This window comes from Gracilinanus agilis, chromosome X (genome assembly GCF_016433145.1).
Source record: "Gracilinanus agilis isolate LMUSP501 chromosome X, AgileGrace, whole genome shotgun sequence".
In the NCBI taxonomy this organism is placed as follows: Eukaryota; Metazoa; Chordata; class Mammalia; order Didelphimorphia; family Didelphidae; genus Gracilinanus; species Gracilinanus agilis.
Genome location: NC_058136.1, coordinates 79,061,190 through 79,084,630, shown reverse-complemented (window position 1 = coordinate 79,084,630; position 23,441 = coordinate 79,061,190). Strand labels below are relative to the sequence as shown.

At 35.1% G+C, this 23,441-nt stretch overlaps 1 protein-coding gene across 2 annotated transcripts in view; it reads right to left on the bottom strand.

The window, feature by feature from the left end:
* The window catches only part of LOC123253378 (XK-related protein 2-like), a 46,761-nt gene extending 27,919 nt beyond the window's left edge, over positions 1-18,842 (bottom strand). The window contains exons 1-3 of one of the 2 annotated variants that reach the window (XM_044682576.1): positions 18,726-18,842; positions 17,447-18,051; positions 15,427-15,713 (exon numbers count right to left, since the gene is read on the bottom strand). In XM_044682576.1, the coding sequence (XP_044538511.1) occupies positions 15,427-15,713; positions 17,447-17,781 (622 nt within the window). In that variant the 5' untranslated portion in view covers positions 17,782-18,051; positions 18,726-18,842. The remainder of the gene's footprint in view (positions 1-15,426; positions 15,714-17,446; positions 18,052-18,725) is intronic. The other variant, XM_044682577.1, reaches the window with a different exon arrangement.
* Positions 18,843-23,441: the final 4,599 nt, after the last annotated feature.

The following is a 23,441-nucleotide window of genomic DNA, read 5'->3' as shown; positions in this document are numbered from 1 at the left end:
TAGGCTCTAGCCTATCTGATTGCTAGGCCTTGTGGCTTATAGCCTCATTTATTTAGCCTTTTAACCTTCTCTCTCCATCCAGGCCTCTGCAGGCCTGGACCATCCTCTCCCTCTCTTTATTTCCTTACCTTTTACCTTCCTAATTGTAAATAAACTATCTTAAACCCGATCCTGACTTGGGTCTATTTTAATTACGGAATCAGTCTGAATTGTTGATTCCTGGAGGCCACACTTTAAATATATATCTATAAAATATCTAAAATCTCCCTCTTACAATATACAGATGATTCTTCCTTTGTTGAACAGGGCTGTCATTTCACCGGGGCAGCTGCAATTATAGACTATGAGACCTTATGGATACTTCTAACAAAAAGTTTTTCTCTTTTTCAAAGGAAAAACTGTTATCCACTCAGATGCTATGAGAATATGCCACAGGTACTTGTTAGAAGCTATATAATTGCCAAAAGTTTTTACCATCATACATTGCTTAGCATTTAAGAAAAGGAATGATCCTGTGTTCAGAAGAAATGAAAGAGCTGATTTAGCTGCTAAGTTGGCAGTCAAGGATGGTTCAATCTATGCCATGATATTGTAAAGACTGTTCTCCCTAAAGAAAACTTGCCAGAGATCATCTATGAAGATAAGGAAGTGAACATCTGGATTAAGCAGTATGGTGCCAGACAGGCAGGGATCTGGGTAAGTAGTGAGGAAGGCAAGCCATTTCTTCCTAAAAGTTTTTAATCAGTAGGCCTTTTTTGCAATACATACAGGTGGTCACTACAGTGCATGAGTAATGTGGACACAATAAAAAGGGTTGGTTAGCCCCTGGAATCACAGTAGCTTCTTGAATCACCGCTGGTTGTCCTAAATGTTTGGCTTTTAATCATGCCTTTAGAAAAGCTGCATATGGTGGTGGCCCTCTGACCTGTCTCTCATTTGGAGAGATTTTACAAATTGATTTTATAGATATGCCCAAAGTTGCTTGATGGAATTATTGTTTAGACATCATTGATCACTTGACTGATTTTCCTGCCAAAGGCAGATGCTACTTTTGTGACCAAGATTCTTAAAAGAGAAATTATCCCCCCATTTGGTCCTCTAGGTAGGACTGGCTCAGACAAATATCCAGAGTCTATACCAATTTGGGAATATTGCCCCAATTCTACACTCTATCACCCAAAGAAATTAAGCTCTTAATTGGAAAATTGTGTAAAGAAAGGCATCTAAATTGACCTGAGATATTACCTTTGGTTTTCTTTCATTTGAGGAGAAGGCCTTGAGGGGATTGTCATGTCTCTATGAAATGTTACTTCTATACTTGGGGAGACATGACAATTGCCAAATATAACCTGCAACACAGGTTAAAAGGAATTGCACCAAATGAGAACTATCGTTCAATCAGGTCCTATTGATTTTGAACTACGTCATTTCCATCTACTGATTTAGTCTATGTTCAGCGTTCCAGTCTTATTCAACCAGTTTGGAAAAGCCCTTTCCAAGTTTTTCTTACCAACACCTGTCTAAAGTGAAGAGAAAGGACATTTGGATTCATTGTCACATACCAAGTTTGCATCATTTGCCCATTAACAACGGCTTCCAATTTTACATTTAATGATACCAATATTCTCTTTGATTTATCTGATATTGAACCAAATATCAGGTACTCTGATTTTCCAAATATTTCTGGGGAATTTTGTTACAAGTATGTTTCATCCAATTGTTACTTGGATGTAGCCTTTCTGGTGGTGTGGTTTCAATTTGTTTATAACTTATCTGATAGAGGAAATTGGAGAATATACGTTCTCTCTCTCTTGTATTTAATGCCTGTTTCCATGGGAAAGACCTTTACTACTCCTACCACCCAATGCTCAACTGATCACCATACAAAATTTTGAGTGTCATATTTCTTCCCATATATTATTACTTCCCCTCTAATTCAATTTGACACAACTGTGGGAAACTTTTCCTCACTTCATCGGTAACTCCCCATGGTTCAGATGCCCTCCAAATGACACAAATTTGCCTTTGTTTTCAGTCTATGAGAATCCAGTTCCTAAGTCCTTTTTTATGACCAAATTTTCTACTGCTACTGTTCTAACCTTCTTATGTAATCAGTCATGCCATGAGTACTATAAATGTCATCTGTCTTTTTGCACCACCCCATTTTTTTCCTTGCCATTCTTTGTTAAAATGTCAGAAGCAAAGAACTATTCTTACTGTTTTGAGATCAGAGACAATTACTTTCCTCAATGGGTGATCACTGTTGACACTCATGAAGAATGTCATTATATATATATATATAAATATATATATATATATATATATACACACACATAATGTCATATAGTCAGACAGGAAATACCTGTTCCTTTAATGCTTAGGCCTATTCTACTTCCCAATCGAACGCCACAGTACATCTTATATGTGACTCGGCCTTCCTCCTCTTAATCCACTAGTCTTATAAGGAGGGATAATGATAATAGATGGGAAGAAAAATTAAATTACAAAATTGGAAACTGAAAAATTGGGAAAATTGGAAATTGAAAAATTAGACAAGAAAATTTCAGCAACAAACTCTTCACTTAGACTGAATTAATCAACAACAAACATCTCATCCAAAACTGAATTCCACTCTGAACATGCACATAGCACTCCTGTCAAATTCACCATAGATTCGACTAAAACCTGCTATGCTAGAGTCCTTTTTGCCATCTCTACTAGTGTTTAAGTAGTATAATACATTATGTACAATCCACAACTTTTGGGAATTACAGATCATTGTAGATAAAGAATCAACCACTATCTATAGCATTTGGGATCTAACCATTATGTTGAACTTACTATTGTTACCTTAAGTCAGTGATTCCCAAAGTGGGCACCCTGGTGGGTGCTGCAGCAATCCAGGGAGGCGGTGATGGCCACACTTTTTTTTTGTATTACATTCTATTCTGAATTCAATAAATAGTTTCATAATTTCCAGGGGGCGCTAAGTAACGTTTTTTTCTGGAAAGGAGGCAGTAGGCCAAAAAAGTTTGGGAACCACTGCCTTAAGTCCTAGGAAGTGATCGTCTGGGACTTCCTGATGACATTTTTGAGCATGGCATATGTTATCCTGATCTATTTTGCAGGTCCTAAAGGAGTATATACTGTATTATATAAATTCTAATTTAATATTGTTGGAATTCTAAGGACTTTGTCCTTTCCCTTAGAAACATTCTACAGATTATCTTGGAATGAGTATATGGTGACTCCTGAGACAAGTCAACCCACCATGGGATTCTAGCTCTGTATTTACTGAAGCTGTATCTGAATCTATTTCTCTGGAAAGATTACAACATTGATTACCTACTGGTTTTAAAGTCATAATAATCACATACATACATATATGATGGGCTTAGGAAAAGGATGTACCATGGTGTGTAGATGTCAGACCACACTAGATATGACCTGTGACAACTGCCTTCAATCTCTCCTTGATTGTTGTCATTGTCATTTTCTAAGATATGTTGGAACTGGAATCTACACTATTAGAACATCAAAGTGGATTTGTGGTCCTGCAATGTTGTTTTCCTTCTTTCTTTGAAACTCTACAACAACCTTTTTGTGCTTTTTGTCACTATGTACATATATAGTTTGATTTTGATGTTGTATTTCACTCACTTGCTCATAGTCATTTTTCTCTTTGAATATATATGTCATTTAATGACTATTATTGTTCTTATGAATATTAACAGGTTATCTTAGCACAATGGCTACTGATATCCCTGCTCTTGTGGCTGATTTTGTAAACTACAAACTTAAACAAAAGGTTTTAATAACCTATTGAGACTGGATGAGAATGTTTTTGCAGGTGTACCCTCACTAATGCCTCTACATTTGGCCATGCATTCTGCTGGAGATCACTATGAATTCATCCAAAACAACACGATTATTGATTTAGACTATACAAGGAAGCATTTCTTTCACCACAGATGAGATTTTTGAACATGCAATCACCGGGGAACACATAGTGGAATTTTTCTATTATGGAGCTGCTTTTGGTCCCTGCTATATTGGTTCTAAAACAAGTTCACAGATCCAATTAGTGAAGGACTGGAAGGTGACTTACATAGAGACTAAATTGATGGGCTGGATTTACCAAAATGGTGGTTGGGACAGATTTATTATGTTGGAAGAAAGAAGACATCAAGAACCAAATGCTGCAACCAAATGTTGTTGTCTATGGAATTATATACTGTTATTGAAACTTACTAATGCATAATCAATATCCTATCTATTAACATAAGTGTGCCTTTCAACATTATGATATATAATGTTGCCCTGGTTTTAGATTGTAAATGATCCCACAGAAAACTGATAACAGTTTTTCTTTGGATCAGAGGAGGGAGACCCCAACCCTCTTATACTTGAATGGATTTTAGCGATACTGATAGATTTAAAATAGTCAATATTGTGATTCTAAAGTGATTAGTATATTTCCATTATAATCTTAATTAACATTAGTAGATGTGGGAGGCCAATAAGAGAAACAGTCTCAAATAGATGAAAATCTGAGACTCTTCTTTTTGACCCCTTTTATGATCCATACCTTGTCTTTTTGAAAAATATTACAGCCTCTAGGAAAACTTTAAGTTCTTAGTAAACCAGCACTTAATGAGTTAACAGCCCTTTTTTCACTCAGCTGCAGCTATGGGTATATCTCTCTAACTGCTCCAGGCATCCCAAGGTCATGGAGTGGCAAGCTCAGGCAAAATAATTTTTAGATAAAGAGAGGCTCATTTTTAACCTGGAGACTTTTTCTCATCTGGCATTATCTTCATAAGAAAATTCTTTGTAAAACTATAACTTTATTGTGCTTTGATATGACATAATTTCTGTTTTTGCACAAACACAAAGTTTCGGGGGGGGGTTCTTTTGTGTGAAATGAGTCTTGAAGTATATATAATAAACTCCAGCTATGAGCTAACAGAAAGATCTCCCTTGTCCCATTACTTCCTTATCAACTAAGCTGTCTTATTAGATTATATAGATCTCATTATATTGGTGCCTGAACAGGGACATTTGAACAAAGACCTTGGATCACTGGATTCAGGTTAAGATTTGCCCTCCCCCTCAGATAATTCCCAAATTAGGACAGTTTAGTTTCTTCCTGAAGAAGGGCAAGAAATCCAGAGTTTTCGGAACTCTACCCTTAAGGGAAGACACTAGAAGTAAAAGAATAGATTAACAGGATGGGACACTGTGAATCAAAGGAAAGAAATCTTTTTATTGCTATAACTAAGCACACCCTCAGGAAATGGGGAGTAAAATTAATTAAAGAACAGCTCACTAAATTTCTTGATCTTATTCAAAATTGTAGTCCCTTAGAATTTTGGCAAAAAGTTGGCAATAATTTGAAAAATTATTATATTGAGCCCATGCTCAAACTAGAACAAGTGCCAGTAAAAATTTCATCAGCTGCTGAAAAAACAACTTTGTTATCTGGTCAGAATTCAGAGAATGAAATCTTTAAGGTTTCAATTTTAGAATTGGAGGAGGAAGAAAAGATTCATTGTAAATCAAACTAGAGTTTTAAAATCTGAATGAAAAAGCCACTAGGAGTGGACCGTCCTCCACCTAAAAACCTCTCTTCAGCAGAGGAAAGAGAGAAGGGCCTCTGACACTTGGAGCTCCAGCTCCAAAATGCTCAGAAGGAAGGAGATATGTCATTCTGTTTCCCAGTTATTTTAAGAACAGATGAATTGGATGATAATGAAGTAGCTCCTACACAGGAACCTCTTCCCTACAAAGTGATAAAAGAAATTAAAACAGCTTGTGCTTCATATGGTCCTGCTTCTCCATACACTTTAACTTTGGTGAAGACTTTGGGGGGCTTTGGATTACACCCCCTTTGATTGGATGCATACAGCAAGATATTCCCTTTCTGGAGGGGATTACCTTTTTTTGGAAATCAGAATTTGATGAACTGGCAAAATGGAAGGTAGCCATTAATAAAAAACAGGGCATCAGAGAAATGTTACTTGGAATAGATGAATGGGAATTACATGCTGATCAGATTAATTTGCCTAGAGAAGCTTTAATTCAATGTAAGAAGTGTGCCTTAAAGGCATGGAAAAGAATGCCAGTACCTAAGAAACTGTCCACAAATTTGGCTGAGATTAGACAAGGATCAGAAGAAAGATACTCAGATTTTGTAGAAAGGTTAAATCAGGAAGTAAAAAAATACACAATTGATGAATATGCAATCCAGATATTAGTCAAAAAGTTTGCCTACCACAATGCCAATAAGGTGTGTCAGAGCATGCTTCAAAATATTAAACAATCTGGGACTATTAATGACTATGTGAAAGCTTGTGAGAACTTTACTCCAGCATATATGCAGGGTATAGCCATCATGGCAGCCCTGAAAGGAAAAAACATATTCTGAAATAATTAAGGGTCAAAAGCTGTACGAAGCTCTTATTCCAATGCCCCTAACTCTTTGTGTCCCAAATGTGTGAATGTGTGAAATGCCCAGGAAATGTGTCCTTGATCAGTCTGTGTCTCTATATGTTGTGTCTATGTGTCTCTGATGAATTTGAATCTTAAGTTTTATTGTGTTTATATATGATCACAATGGACAGATATGATCCCACCACCAAACAGGTTAAATACTGAGATATATATTTAATTAAAATTACCAAGGATTCTAAATGCATTCTACTGAATTATGTACTGAAGTACAGAAGCGCAATTTAAAACTTTCCTAGCTAATCAGAAACATCAGTTCATCTAAATGCTTAACTGAGAATGGTAAAAACTTTTTGGACTGACACAAGTTGATCAAGGACACATTTCCCGGGCATTTCACACATACTCTGACAAATATATGACATCCTATCCAAAGATCAATAAATTACATCTTTCATTGATAAAGAAATCTGGAGAAAAAGGACAGTTTGTTATTCAGAAAATTGGTTAACTCTAGCAAGGAACTGGCTAAGCTAGGATGAATTCTTGGATTAAATTTGGTCATTGCTGGGGCCGGTGGTTGGCCTCCTTTCCATCTTTCCTGAAATCTCTTATCAGGTAGTCTGTAACCATTTTGATGGAATTTGGAATTACAATTTTTCTTCCAGTGATAATTATTAGAACAATACCATTGGCTTATATTTCTTAATTAGACCCCTTTAAACAGAGAATGGTTCATGAGAAAAATTTAAGCCAAAATTGAATCATCCATGCTGCCTCAGCAAGAAATAATTTTGGAAAGTCAAAAAACATCTCCTTTTTCTCAAAACTCATAGCCCTTTCTCTAATTCCTTAGGATACATGTTTGCTAAGAATTTGAATAGATACTGATGATGTAGTATACATCTATTGACTAATAGAAAATGGAATTTCAGCTAATTTTAAATGTGCACAAAAATTTATATTGGAAAAGTTATCTATTGAGACTTGCAGTGTGTAACATGTGGATTTAAATAATCAAATTTATCAAAAAATGTTTATCAAACTGAATTTGAGGATTGCAAATTATGTAAGGATACTAGTTCATGATTTAAAAGAAATATTTAATCAGGTATGTAGAGTTGTCCTAAGGTATGGAGAGGCCAGATTACAAGTTTTATTCTTCTTTAAGCAGAGATCTGAAAGAATAACTGGTATATGTAGGAAACATTGTTAAGTTTTAATCAGGGACAATTTGGATGTAGTGAAGTTTAAATTAATATTCATTTAGAAGTGATAAATCATCAAGGTTTTAAAATAATCATGCAAATTTTATAAATTCAGTAACTAAAGAGTTAAAGAGCACCGCTGCTTGAGAAGCCTTTTCTACACATAGGAGGGAGAGTCTCTGACTATAATTATAAGAGTGAAAATTATACCAACTCAGACTCAGTAAAATTTTGTAACTTACAGAAATCTGGCTCAATTTAAGTAGTTATCTCTATTTCAAATAATATGCAATAGAATATGCAAAAAATAATTACTATAGCAACTTAAATCTAAGCTTTAAGGTACTAGATCCTAGTCATATTATGTCTCCTATGTTCACTATTTCACCAGTCCTTAAAGGTTAATTGAATAGATTTTATTCTCATATTTGTGATTTGTAGTAATGCATTCAAATCCAGAACATAAAATTATAATAAAATACATAATAATTTGATATCATCGTTAATACGTACTTGATTGTGATGGTATTAATATTATTATAATGTCTTTTACTTTGTAGTGATGTTGATGCAATAACTAATTAACAAACTTATCAATATTATAACAGCGTAATTGAAGAATGCTTTAACTAGAAATATTGATCATCTTAGTAATCCATAGGGACATGAAATAAGAAATTCCAAGGTACCTGGTTGAAAATTTTGAAGTTTTAAATCAATATCTTTGAAGAATAATTTTATATCAAGATCAAAACATAGAAAAAAACAAACTAGAACTCCCAACAAACATATTAACCCCTTCCTTACATTAAATTTAGAACCTAAAGGGATTAGGGTTAGGGTTAGAAATCAAATTTTAATGTGACGTGGACAATAATGTTGCAAACAAAGCTGATACAAATATTGGGTTTTAACAAAATTGTTATTGAATGTTATCAAAACATGTACCTTACTTTGTGAAAAGTGAAAACATGTTTAAATGTAAACTATGTCTATAAGCTATTTGTTAAAATTTTATCATGCCTATTTACAATAATATATAATATAATACTAATATTATGAACTATAAGTTTAAAGTAAATTGACTATCACAATAAGTTAAGTGAATAACCAGGTTACATCGCTAATCAAGATAACAGTAATGAAAACTTAATTCCACGCAAAGTTGTTAATTCTTTTTCTGCATTATTGAAAAGATTCACCAGATTGTTCATACATTGAGAAATTATTGAAAAAGAAAATTTGTATATCATATTTTGTAACATTACAATTTTTTATTGTGTATGTAAATCTTGGAAACCTTTTAAATACTATTGGTAATTACTGTTTAAGGTAAAAGTCACTGGATTTACAACTGATATTACTCATTTATGGATCATTGAATTGGATTCACCATTCAAAAGAAAGTTATCACTGATAAATAATCCCTGACTCTTACCTGAAGTCAAACAATGTTATACTCCTTCCCCTACTTTTGCCATATTCAAAGCAAAGTGACATAATAATTGAAGCCTCAGAAATTTGAATGTATATATAGCCAGCAGCTATGTTCCACTGTTTACTAAAGAAACTGTACATACCCCAACTGATGTTTCAATGAAAGTTAGTACGGATCTCTTGTATGTCAATTTATTTGTATAATTTCTAAATATTAATTGGAATAACATTATAGATACAAAGAAACAAACAATATCCCAGATTTGTAATATGGGGATCGAGGTTTTCTTTTATTCATACAGGAAATGGATCTGATTTTTGGGTAAAAGACATTTCACTAAATCTAAGATATATACATATATAATTTTGATTTGTAAAACTTTTTTTACTTAAAAAACATTGTATTTTTCCATGAGTTTTTAATTTTCTTTTTGCTTTTCCTTTTAATTTTTTTATAGAATAATTGGCTTTTTCACTTTTTCTCATTTTTTTGTACTTGAAGTACAAATTATCAATGTTAATCCTTTTGATTTTACAGTAATACAAGTTTAATATTAATGCATACCCACAAAGCCTTAGGCTATGGAAACCTGCCATGAATTGATTGTGGTTCAGGGTTGCAGCATTTCTGGATTAGAGGCTGGACTTCCTTGAGCTTCATCCTAGTTAAAAACCAAAGGTTGACCATCATCCTGGCTCAAGTGCAGGCAAATCAGACCAGGAAAAGATACTTCCCTTTCTCACAAAAAATTTGGTCCTTTTCTTTCTCTTACAAGTGTGGTAACTTTTTATAGTCCTGGCTTCTAAATGGGTAAATGCACCATTGCTTAAATCACTTTACTTGGGCCTTGATTCAAGGACCTGCTATAAGTTTATTTTTCCCTACATTTTTGCACATAAGACTTTTTTTAAATTTTTAAAATTTCTTTTGACAATTGATTCACACAACACAAAACTCAGCCATGTATTCTTAACTAATCTGAATGTTAGCCTTAACCCTCTTCAAGGGAGAATGTATGTTTTATAATCTATAATGTCGTTTAAATTCTTTTGAGAGTAATTTCAGGATAAGAAATTTGCCATCTCCCCAGAATCCAGACAACAAACCTATTTGGAGAAGATGCCATGAAGATGCCTGCAGAAACCTACACTGCATTGAGAAGATCCAAAATGAACTTTGGAGTGCAGTTACTTGAACTATGGGGAGTTGAATGCATTTGTTTTGAATATACACTTGTATGCCAAAGGGGACTGCCCCCTAATTGGCTTTTTGTCAATGCGCCTAGCAATCATTTGATCATTGGTTTTCTCCTCTTTTCTTTTCATTACCAAATTTGTGTAACTTAAAAGTTTCCCTTGGCCTTTCTAAGAGAAATTCACACAGCCCAACAGGTGGTTGCCCTTTTCAATTAAAAAGAAAAGGGGGAATATGTGGGAGGCCAATAAGAGAAACAGTCTCAAATAGATGAAAATCTAAGATTTCTCTTTTGACCCCTTTTATGATCCATACCTTGTCTTTTTGAAAAACATTATAGCCTCTAGGAAAACTTTAAGTTTAAACTAGGAAAATTTAAGTAAACCAGGACTTAATGAGTCATCAGCCTTTTTTTCACTTGGCAGAGTAAAGCTGCAGCTGTGCAGCTCTCTAACTGCTCCAGGCATCCCAAGGTCATTGAGTGGCAAGCTCAGGCAAACTAATTTTTAGATAAAGTGAGGCTCATTTTTAACCTTGAGACTTTTTCTCATCTGGTATTATCTTCATAAGAAAATTCTTTGTAAAACTATAACTATTGTATAATAAACTCCATGCTCCTAGAGCATGGGTAGGCAACATATGGCTCTCAAGCCATATCTGGCTCTTTTGAGGGCCAAATATGGCTCTTTCTGAAGGAGCCATAAAGTCAGTTTTTTTCAGGTGCTGTTACAGGAGTGTGCACTGTTACAGGAACACGCACTGTGTTGGCTCTCACAAAATTACATTTTAAAAAATGTGGTTTTACAGCTCTCACGGCCAAAAAGGTTGCTGACCCCTGTCCTAAAGGGAGAGCAGAGAAGCAGCTATGAGCTAACAGAAACATCTCCTGTGTCCCATTACTTCCTTATCAACTAAGCTGTCTTTATCAGATTATCTGGAGATGATAGATAGATTTCAAGAAGTAAAATTCATGATTTTTATAAGGATCTCTAACTAAGGCATAGAACTGGTTCTAAGAGGATTTCCAACCCCTCCCTAAGTCATATTTCCCTTCTATCATGAGATGCTGACCATATGAGTTTCAGGTCCTGAAACACTGCACCATGTCCTGATATGGTGTAAGTATGCACACCCTTTCCCATTTGGAAATAACCATCTTTCCCAATTTGATCAGATGAGCCCTAAGGTTAGCATTAGGGTTAGGGTTAGGGTTGTGCCGATTTGACCTTTAAACATATATGGGTTTTTCTAAATGAACTAACCAATCAGCTTTGTAGTTAGGTAACAGTTTCTAAAAAATATCTACATGATGCTGTGTCTTATGATATGTCATAATCCTGGTTTGAAAAATATTCATTTTGTTGCCATTCTAGTATATAAACCAGTTCCCTGCTGTGAGGCATTTGTCGTCTGCTGGTTTCTAACTCTTTAATTGGCACACAGCGTCCAGGTTTATACGGAGGCCTTGACTTGGAAAAATTTGGCTTTTTTACTTTATTTACCTAAATTGTTTAAAGGGGGGGGCGGTGGGAAATTTTTCCATGACAATTTCCATTTAGTCATTTTGCAAAAAAGAACTTGGAAAAAAAAATTTTAAGTGAAGTGATCCATTAGTTCTCTGGAGGTGGATGACATTTTTCATCCTGAATCCTTCAGGAATTTAGGGCTACATGTTACAGCTCACATCATACTGAGAGAGTGGGGTCACAGCATATATGTTAGAATTTTATTTTCAAAAATAAGATCCTACTATTCAAGATTTCAGTTTTCCTTACAATTATCAACTGATGCATAATTATAAGCCTACATATATGTCCATATGTTCATGTGTATGTGAATGACTTTTAGCTACATATACATAAAATGTATGCATACATTCATATACACAGATACACAGTCTTACATCACTATATTGCTAAGACTACCTGCTCACTTTGCATCAGTTCACTTAGGTCTTTCCAGGTTTCTTTGAATTCATCTTTATCATTTCTTATAGCAGTATTATTATGCCATCACAACCATGAATCATAACCTATTCAGTCATTTCCCAATTCATGGACATCTGTTTCCAATCAGAGGGAGTACTTATCAGCCGGGTACTGGTTGAAAATATTTTTGTTTTCATATATACATGAGAAATGATGAAGTAGATAATTTCATTGCTATTTTGGGAAGCATTTTTTGAGCTTTAAGAAAAACTGTATGCTGGAGAACTACATAGACCAATATGCCTTGCACCTCCCAAGTTCCCTCCCCCACTTCCTGACATGTGATTGGTCTATAAATGGACCAATCCTGTGCTGGGGAGGGGCTTTTAAATCAGACTTTGAGCCTGGGGGCTGCAAGGAGAGGGCTTGCCTGATTAAAGATCCTTTTTCTCTATTCTTTTATTTGTTAATCATTACAATATGAACTACAAAGCAAAGTAAATTGAACCAGAACAATTTTTGTAAAAAAAGCATTATAAAGGCAAACAATTTAAATTAGGTTAAATTAAAAGAATTGTGAAGATTTACCAACACAAAGAGCATCAATGATTCCAGAACACTCATGATGATACAGATCCTTACAGAAGAGTGATAGTGTGAGAACTGAGACTTTTTTGGGGGTTGGGGATAGGGGGTTAAATAACCAAAAAAAGGAATTTATTTTGCTTGCATATGCATGTTTATAACATGAGTTGTTTGGGCTGTGTTTTTTTTTTCTTTCTTTTTTTCTCAATATGGCAGGGAGAGAATTCTGATCCTTTTAAAAACACAATTTAAAAATAAAAAATAGATGTGTTAAAATGGAGAAATAGCTAATAGAAATCAAGTTAACTCAAGCATGTTACAACTCACATCATACTGAAAGAGTGGGGTCAGGGCATTGATATGTTAAAATTTTATTTCCAAAAATCATATTCTACTATTTAAGATTTCAGTTCTCCCTATAATTATAACATGATGCATAATTATAAGTCTCTATATATCATATATATTATAAGTCTATATATATGTGCATATGTTCATGTGTGTCTGTGAATGACATACATTTGTATACAGACAACAGAGATATGTATTCGTCCATCTCTCTCTCTGTCTCATATGTCTGTTATCTAATCTCTTCGTCTGTCTATCTATCTTTTGATTTTGGCTTTTGATACTGCTGGTCAAACTCTCACTTCTGCCTGTCTGTCTTCCTGTCTGTCTGACTATATCTATCTGTGTATCTTTGATTTTTTTCCTGGAGTAATTGACATGTAGGCGTGTGTGTGTGTGTGTGTGTGTGTGTGTGTGTGTGTGTGTGTGCGCGTTTTGTGTTTTTAAGTTTTTCCCTTGAATTCAGCAAATTTGTCTCAGTGAATAACCTCACAAAAAAAATGCAAATTCAACTAATGAATTTCCGAACTTTAGATAATCTTAGAAGAATCTCAAAAAGATGCATAGTTTTTTAGTTTTCCTGTCAATGTTGAATTAAAAAGTACTTTAAGTTTTATTAATTAATCTTTATTACATATTCTCAGGTTCAGTATATCAATATGTCATGTGTTGGCATAGGAAATTAAATGGAAATTTGGGGGGAGTTTTATAGACATAGTTGATCAGATGATGGAGAAAAAGTTTAGAAACTTAACCCAAATTAGACTTCTTCGCAGCTAAGAAGGGAAGCCCCAAACTTTTTACCTAGATTTTAAAGAGTGTGTGTATGTGTGTGCACGCACAAGCTATCCTTCTACCCCCCTCAATGTGGAAAGGATATCATGAATATTGGTGGCATGCTGGCATATTTTAAACTAATTAATAGTGAATGGCTTCAATATTTTCTGAATAATTTCTCAGTATCTTAGGGGGGAAATCTGGATGACACAACAAATAAAGTATGGATTTGAAGCACTTGGGAATTTCTGAGGTATAAATGCTCACAATGAAAATTTAACTATCAGTTCTCTTTGGGTAACATAAGCTAGGTGCAGCACATATTTTGACCATCTCCTTCACACAGAGGAAGTAAACCCACCCTTTTGTCACTGGTGGTGTGGTCCCTTCTAGCTCTTCGGATAAAGGCAGAGAGTTGGATATATACCTAATACATAAATAAGCCAACCAATACACTAATTAATTCAGAAACAAAAAACAAAACAAAACAAAACCATGAATGAATGGTCTTTTGCCTGAACTTCAAGCCTTGAAAAAGTCAGTGCTGGTTTTTCCTTTTGTTTTACCATCCTTCTATCATTCCAGTTCCCCCAAAACCTTGTCTCACACTTTTCTGAAAATCCTGAGGCCATTCTCCCATGAGCTCCCTCTTCTTTCCACTTCCTCTTTTCCTATATCTTGATGCCATCTGGTACTCTCTCCTCCATCCTTGTCTTACATGATGAGGTGACCTTACTCTTTTTATGGGGCTATTCCATCTATTTGTACAAGTGATCCCCATTCAGTATCCTTTCCACTAACAGATGGCCCCCTCTGTCATCCCCACCTTGTCCACAATGTTTTTCTTCAAAGTCTTCTCATCTATTAGCTTCTTCCCTGATATCTACACACAAATCCTTGGCCCCTTATCCTGAAAAAAAAATTCCTCACTTGACCTGAATTTCTTCTTTCCTTTCTACCCAATTCCTCTATAAAGGCCTTCTCATTTTCTCACTTCTTACTCTCTCCATGTGGCTTCAGACCTCATCATTTTGCCAAAACTGTCTTTTCCGAAATTACTAATGCTCTCTTGGTTACCAAATTCAATAGCTTTTTCTCAGTCTTCATTCTCTGTGATCTCTCTCTTTGATTTTGGCTTTTGATACTGCTGGTCAAACTCTCACTTCCCAAGTGAGGTTATGCAGATATAAAGACATTTATTTTCCCAATTTCATGTAATAACAAATTTCTACATATGTCTTTCCTCTAGGTTTTTGGAACATCCTTCTCTCTTGATTCTCATCCTACCTGCAGGACTATGGGGACAAATCTGTTCTAGGATGCTCTGTGACTATCTCAAATGTTGTGGTGGGAAGTTAGGGGTCCCAGATTCTAAATTATTTTGAGGAGTTTGGCTGCAGTAGAAGACCAATTTTTTCAAGTTCTCCTGTCATTACCCAGTAAGAATGATAAGATACTCAGGTTTCTTGAATCCTAGGTTTCAGATAACACAACTTACCTCTACCCCAGGGAAGTTGACGTGCTGTAAAGGTGACATATAGCTGGTACATTAGCTGTGGCACTGACCCCAGGAAGGCTTGAATCAATGTCATTCGTTTGAAGAAATTAGAGTGCATGATTAATAGCTGTATTGAGTAGGCAATCTCCCATTGCATTGTCACATCAGTACCATTTTGGAATACCTTTGTTCGTGATGTATTAGCATAGGATTGGTCTTTTTCACGTTTCTGTTTCTGTTTCTGTTTCTTCAGCAACTGAAGATATATCACAATAGCTTCCAGACATCTGGTGTAGAATAAGTCATCATGAGAATTTAATCAAGGTTTCTCTTTGGTATATTGAATGGATGGAAATGCTACTTTCATAACTTCTTTTAGTAGGTAGCCTTTTATCCTTACTGTTCCTGAACACTTACTAGTTTTCTTCTTTGTGAAAATTATTGTTGGATCTTATGAAAATATAAAGATATTTGAGAACTAATTTGTCTTTAGTTCAGTAAAAATGAAATTAATGCCTCTCTTTCTGTCTGAAACATTTTATCATACCATAAGTGGGCATAGAAAGTCTGTTTTCATTGAGGACACTTGGCTTCATGGATTCAGCAACCTCTCAATATGTAATATGCTATATTCCATTCTATTTATTGATTATCCATTTGATTTGGATATGATCAATCTGTATCAATTACTTTTTTATTTTCACCTTTTCCAATTTTATCTATCACAACTTCAAATATTAGCTTAATACAAATAATGTCCTTGGTTTATTCCTTCTTTTCTGAATTTCTGACCTATATCTATAGCTGGATTTCCCCTAATACATAAATTTTAGAATGGCATGAATAGAGTTCACTCTTCCTCTCCTCTAACCTTTCTAATACAAACATCAATAACTAGCCTGAATAGATGTAAAGTCAGTTTCCTTTGCATTCTCAGCTTTTAATTTTAGGTGTATAACATTCAGTAGATGAGAGTAAATGGGAGTAGTAGGAGACAATTTCTAAGTTTTTATTGTTCTTTTCCCTGTGTTTTGAATATGCTTCTCACATTTCTACCTTTTCCAATCTCTTCAGTTTTCAAATACATGGTATCTGCTTTTATGATCCTTAAACTTAACCAATCAACCAACAAATATTAATTAAGCATTAATTAAGCTTATCTCTGGCGACATAAGAGCAAACAATTAGATGATCATTTGTATTCATTCGGTCAGGATATCTTACCCCCTTAAATGCACAAAAATACAGGCATAAACTACACACAGAATGAGAAACCACTAGTTATTCTCATCCTAAAACTTTCTCTAGTGGGGAAAATGTAATTCAACAAACATTATTGATTGTTAAGAGTGCACAAAACACTGGAATAGTTTTGATTTATGCTTTGTAAATACACTAGACATTCCCTTTAAGCTTCCTTTCCCTACCCTAACCAAAAAAAAAAAAAAAATCCATCCTAGGATCCCGTATAGAATCCTGGATTGGAGTCTAATGTAGAATGAAAAACCAGGGTCAAATCATTTAACTGTTCAGAATTTCAGGCAAATAACATAATTTAGATAAAACTGTTTGCAAATGTTAAAGTATTAAATAAGCATCAAATAAGGATACCAACATAACAGTAACAATGTTAATAGTAATCTTTTCCTTATGAGTAGCTCTAATTTGGGGGATTTTTTCCTTTCCTATTTAAGACTTCTGTGTGTTGGTCCTAGGTCTTCCCAAGCCAAAAAAATCTAATGCTCAGCATTCATGGTGCCCTTAAGAATACTATTACTGCAGCTCAGAACCTAAATGTATTATAAAATTACCAGATCCTTTATCTGATTCTTGGACATCAAAGACTTTGGGTCCAGAAAGTCATTCTTTCCCTTTTCTTTTTTTAATGTCATTTAAACTGGATAAAATAGGGAAGTTATATTAAATTATATTTTAAAAAATCATTCCAGACAATATTCAAAGTATTATATGTGTGTGTTTTTGCCAAGTGTAGTAATGAGAAAAACTTTAAGTTACTTACCTTACAATGGGTCCCATAGGTAGAAAGTGCATGAATAGCAATAGAGGCTTATTCTTGGATAAGTCCTTATAAACAAATAATAGAGTCAAATGGGCCATAATAGATCCACCAAAGCAGAAAATGGATGTAAATCCTGTCCAGAACCTGTCATTGTTTTTTCGATAAACATCAATCATGTAGATAGCAGAAGCAACCTCACCACAGTAAAGGAATGTAGAAAATAGGATGCCATAGGGGAATGTAAAATGAAGACTGGAGCTATGCACCATTTCTTCATCTAGAGATGCAACATGATCTACATTTTCTTCATCAGTACCTCTGTAAGCAGAGTCCATTTTCAGGGTGCTGAGAATGACAGATTCTTCCAGTCAGTTAGCCAAGGAAACTTCAGATTCTAGTCAGTGAATAAGATGCTTTTCAGGATTTGTTTTTTTTTTTGGGGGGGAGGGGGGAGGAGATCTGAATATTTGATAGACAAACAGGAATCTGTCCTATAATAAATTTGATGGGATCTGTCTCAGAGAACACTAAAACAATTCCAGTTTGATTTTAATTTCTTCAGAACAAAAGTGAAATATCGCATTTCCAGGTGTTTATCCAGGAGTCTTAAGGCACCAAGTTATTATGGGGAAAAAAAAATCATTTCTTTAAGATTTCTCTTGTTCCTTAAACCAAAAACAGCTACCAATTTTAAGGACAGAAAAGGTAAGTTAAAAATGATCTATTAATCTAAATGCATCCATAAAAACAGCTCAAGGTGGAATACCAGGGGAGAAAATCTTCACTTTTAGTCTGTGGTGTTTTGTCCCATGATTTTGTCCCAACTAAACAGAGCTGTTTAGTTGCCTGTTGTTTCTCCCGGATGTGTGTGTGTGTGTGTGTGGGGAATTGTGTGTGTGTGTGTGTGTGTGTGTGTGTGTGTGTGTGTGTTTCCCCCAAGTTTATCAGCAAGTAACACATTTCAATAAATAACTATAGTACTATGAAATTTAGCTCTAGGCACTAATCCTTCCCAAACCATTTGAGTCACTAGCCTCAAGCACGTGGTCTTGCTAACACAATTCTTTTTTCTATATTTTTTCTGCATCCTGTATTGTAGCATAGTCTCTGAGTCTCCTAGGCCCCCAGACTTCTCTTCCCTTTATCTCTAGATCTAGATTCAAGAAGAGAAGGATTAAAATCTGATTTGGAACACTGTTCCATGACCTTGGTCAAGTCATTTAACTTCTGTCTGCCTCTGTTTCCTCATAAATAAAAGGGAAACAATAATAACACTTACCATCAAATGTTATTTAGAAGATAAAGTCGGCTCCTCTGTCTTTTCTGATAATTCTCTTCCATCCTCAATGCTTTAACAACCCTTTGTAAAAGGGAGAAAGATATACCTCATGTAGGAGTTGACAGAAACCAAGTTTTGAAAGTAACAAGACAGTCTATAAAGTAGAGTTGAGAAGAGAGTGCATTAATGATATGGAGTCAGGGAATCATGTGAAGGTCAGTTTGACTGTATTATAGAGTAAATGGAAAGGTAAAAGACAGTACAAAGATTTTTATTCAACCATAGAAATAGTAGGAAGTCCCTATTTAATAACTGTATGGAGGATGGATTTAATGGAGAAAATCTGAAATATGGAGACCAACCAATATTAGAAAGCTCCTTTGATACATGCAAATGATTTTGCAAAGATTGAATCAGTAGTATGAGAAAAGTGATTGGGTTAGACTTAAAAGTATGTATTGACTGGTGATTTTTAAATTTGGAAGCTGAAATGATTGGAAAATGGATGGAGGCTATATGACAGAACCTGAGATGTTTGGAAGAGGGTGGCTTAGGGCAGAAATATAAAGTTTGTTTGGATTATGTTGAGTTTAACATATCTAAGAAATGTCTTGTTCAAGGTGTCCAAAAGGCAGTTGGATCATGGGTTTTCAGTTCGAAATTACTGTAGAGATAAAAGGCCCTAGGCTAGAAAGGGTCAATGCAATCTCCTATGGGCAAAGGTTTCCAGAAGCCAGATGTGCATATCAGCAAGACCACCAAGAAAACTCAATAAGCATAAATGCCATGAAAGGGAAAACTGAAGAAATACAATAATGAGCACCAATCTTCTATGTAACCTAGTATCCCACTCCCAGTACATTTCTTCCCAAGCCCCAGATGTCCCAACTGGTTTTCTGGTCCCTGGAAACATCTTAACATGGGCCTCCTTCTTATTTAGTTCTAGAATGGTCTGTTCCCCTTTGCAAGTCACTTGCAGATACCTAGACAATTCTATTAAATCTGTCAGTATCAGGACTCACAATACCCTCCTTAATTCACTTTTCCCAATAGCTAGATTATGTGGTAAAAATCTTTTCAAACTTTATCATTCTAATCCTATTGACAACAGAGGTATAAGAACATAAAAAAAGAATTATTAATGCAATTTAATATGTAAAACTATGAACTCAGTTTCCTCCCCAAAACCTTAAGTTCATATTTATTTATCTTGTTTACATTTTATTTATAATGTGGAACCTAGAAAGAATCAGAATTAAAAATCCTGACCCCTGTATGACATTATGGGCCCATCCCTTATATGATATTATGGTGAAATAGAATTATCCACAGGAATCCCAAACTTGCAGACCTCCAGTCTCCAGAGGCTGACCTGATCTACCTTGCAGACCTTCCCCTTCTCCCAAGGATCTCTTCCCTGCAGATATTCCCCTTATCTTCAAGAATACCTTAGGACATTCCCCTCATCTGCAGGATTTCCCAACCTAAAGACATTACTCTACCCTGTTCCCTTCTGAAGACTACTCCATAAAAACTCAAGCCCAGGCACAGCTCGGGGTCACTCACCACCTTTAGGTGAGAGACCCTAGCTCCAACTAGACAATAAAGTCCCTTTGCATCTTGCATTGTTGGTTCAAGACTCATTTATTGGGATAATTCTCCCGGCATAACAATACATATTATATTCATGTATCTATGTCTTCCCTGGTAGAGTATAAACTTCTAAAGGTTGGGGACTGTTTCACTTTTTGTGACTCTATCCCAGAAATATACCCAGTGTCTTATATCTTTAGCCTTCAAACAAAAATTGGATGACTATTTTCGGAGATATAAAGGAGATTCTTATCTAGCTATGAATTGTACTAGATGATCTCCTAAGTCTCCAGCAGAAATTCTCTAAATATTGTGCAAGGAGAGTTACAAACACAGAAAAACAAAGGTGGGGAAGTAAAGAAAGTGTTGGGCCTGGAGTCAAGAAGACTGAACTTCCTCAGTTCAAATCTGACCTCCGGCACTTCCTGCCTGTATGACCATGGGCAAGTCACTTTATCCTATCAGTTTCCTCATCTGTAAAAAATGAGGTGGAGAAGGAAATGGCAAACCACTCCAGGATTTTTGCCAAGAAAACACTAATTGGGGTCAGTAAGAGTCAGGCACAATTAAAATAGTCATATTCCTCAACAGAGGAACAAGTAAGAAGAGAGCAATAACAAATCTAAAGTACAGTAAAGCTTTCAGACAGTGTGACCTTGAGGAAGACTAAGAGAAGAAAGAGATCTCATTTGATCCCACTACACAGCAACTGAGGAACACTGAGGACAATGAGATGCTCACCCTGGGTTTCCTGGCAAAGGCCAAGATTCTGTAAAAACAAGGCAATTTTCTTGTGGTTATATCAGAAATTTATGAGTTGAAAGTCCAGAAACCTTCTTTAAAAAAGACAATGATTTGGAGGTCAATGCTAAATTCCTAAGCAAGACCAAAGTCCCTTAGCAGGCTCTCACTAGATGTGGCTTATTAAAAAAATGCTTACTCTGACTCTCCTGATTTCCATTGTAAGCATCTCTGAAACTAGCATATCAAACATCTCTAGCCACACACTCAAGATAAATTCCTTTACTAAGATTTCCCATACTCCAAAAAGTCACAGTCTCCAAGAATCTTCTTTCTCACCTCCTCTGCTTTCTTATCAAAAATCACATAATAGGGAGCAGCTGGGTAGCTCAGTGGATTGAGAGCCAGGCCTAGAGACGGGAGGTTTCAACCCAGCTGTGTGACCCTGGGCAAGTCACTTGAGCCCCATTGCCTACCCTTACCACTCTTCTGCCTTGGAGCCAATACACAGTATTGACTCCAAGACAGAAGGTAAGGGTTTTATTTAAAAAAAAAAATCACATAACACTGTGATACAAATGAACATAAGGGACTTCTCTACTAGCAGCAATGCAAGGATCCCAAGCAAGGATGAGGGACTTTTAAGAAAGAAAACTAGCTACATTCATAGGAAGAACTGTGGGAGGAGAAACAAAGAAGAAAAACAACTGCTTGAACACATTGGCTGATGGGGATATTATTGGGGATGTAGACAGTGCACGATAACTCTAGTTATGACTATCAATAATATGGTATAGGTAAAACCCAGTGGAATTGTGCATCGGCTAAGAGTGTTAGAGGGGTTTGGGGGAGAGGGAAGAACATGAAATATGTAATTATGAAATACATTCAAAATAAAAACTTTTTAAAAAATCACATAGACATAAAAATATGAGTTCTCCTTGTATCCAACATCTTGGCTAAACTGTGTTATATTGGTAAACTTTGATGTAACCTGCTATATTATTTCTTTTGTCTAAAGGGATGTCAATCAGATATTGGTTTGCAAATAAACACTCAAGCTGAAGCCAAGAGATTTTTCTAAAGTCTTTTTTATCTTTCCCTTTTTTCCTTTCTCTGTTCTATATTTCATACATGTAGCTCCTCCGCAGTACAAGAGCCTATCTGGCTTTCATGTTACTTGGTATTGGGGAAGAAAACCCCCTTATATGAGAATTAAATTTTAATGTTAGCAATGGTTTTAAGATAACCATGATCGTCTTTCTAAGATAGTATAAGTCATGATTTTAGAAGGCTTTTTGTGATTATTCTGATATGTCCCACCTTTCAATTTTGCTATTTCATCCACCCTCAGCAATAATTATGGTCTTGAACTTGTGATCCACTCTGTCATGATGCCTGATCCTGGGTTCAGAACCAGGTACCCCCTAACACCAACCAATCTTATTTTTGTGTCAGTAGTCCACACAACACTGCTCCCCACCGTTCCATCAAGTGATCCTTAAAATCATTGTCAAATGATTTCTTTTACCAATAAGAAGCTTTGTGGACTATTTTTGTACAGTATAAATTTTATCTAATTCTTTGGGGTAGAAAAGAACATCTCTCAGAGTGCTTGGGCTCTCTTGGTTTTGAACAACAGAGGCCAGTTTTGTTGTAGGATTGGCCTCCCCTGACCTACAATACACCTCTCTTTCTTTCTGTGTTTATCATGTGTGTACCTCTCATTAGAAATTATACAAGAAGATGTATAGCCTTATCCTCATCTTTTTGAGGAGAAAACTAAGCCAAAGAGAGGTAGAATAAAATGCCTGAAGTCATCAAACCCATACTTCAGTTACATTTGAACTCAGCTATTTCATCAAAGCTTTACCTCTCATGCCATCATTAAGAAGTGAAATGATAAACATTATTAAAAACAATATCAGGAAGAATGCTTAAATTGGAAAGAATTGTCATTCCCAGATTTCTTTTTTCCAAATATCAGAGAGAAGGCAAACTAGAAAGCCCCTTCAGTTTAGTTAGTTTAAAACATTCTTAAGACATTTCTAAAAGGTAAAATGATTGCTGGGTGACTTAAGTGAAGATAAATAAGGACCAAATTACTTTACTAGATTGTGGTAAAAGAAAATCTATTTAAATAACAAATTTGTAATAACATTAACAATATTGACTTACTTTCTATAGAATAATATTACTTTCTATATAATATTTCTATGAATCTAATAAATATAATTTCCTCATAATATCTTTATAATATATGTAATATTAAATTAATAAATCTATGAAATCAAGTATCTACATAGAAATATAATATGTGAGATAGTAAACCGAATGTGTTATCTTACCAGCTACCATAATGTTGAAAATATATTAATAGTG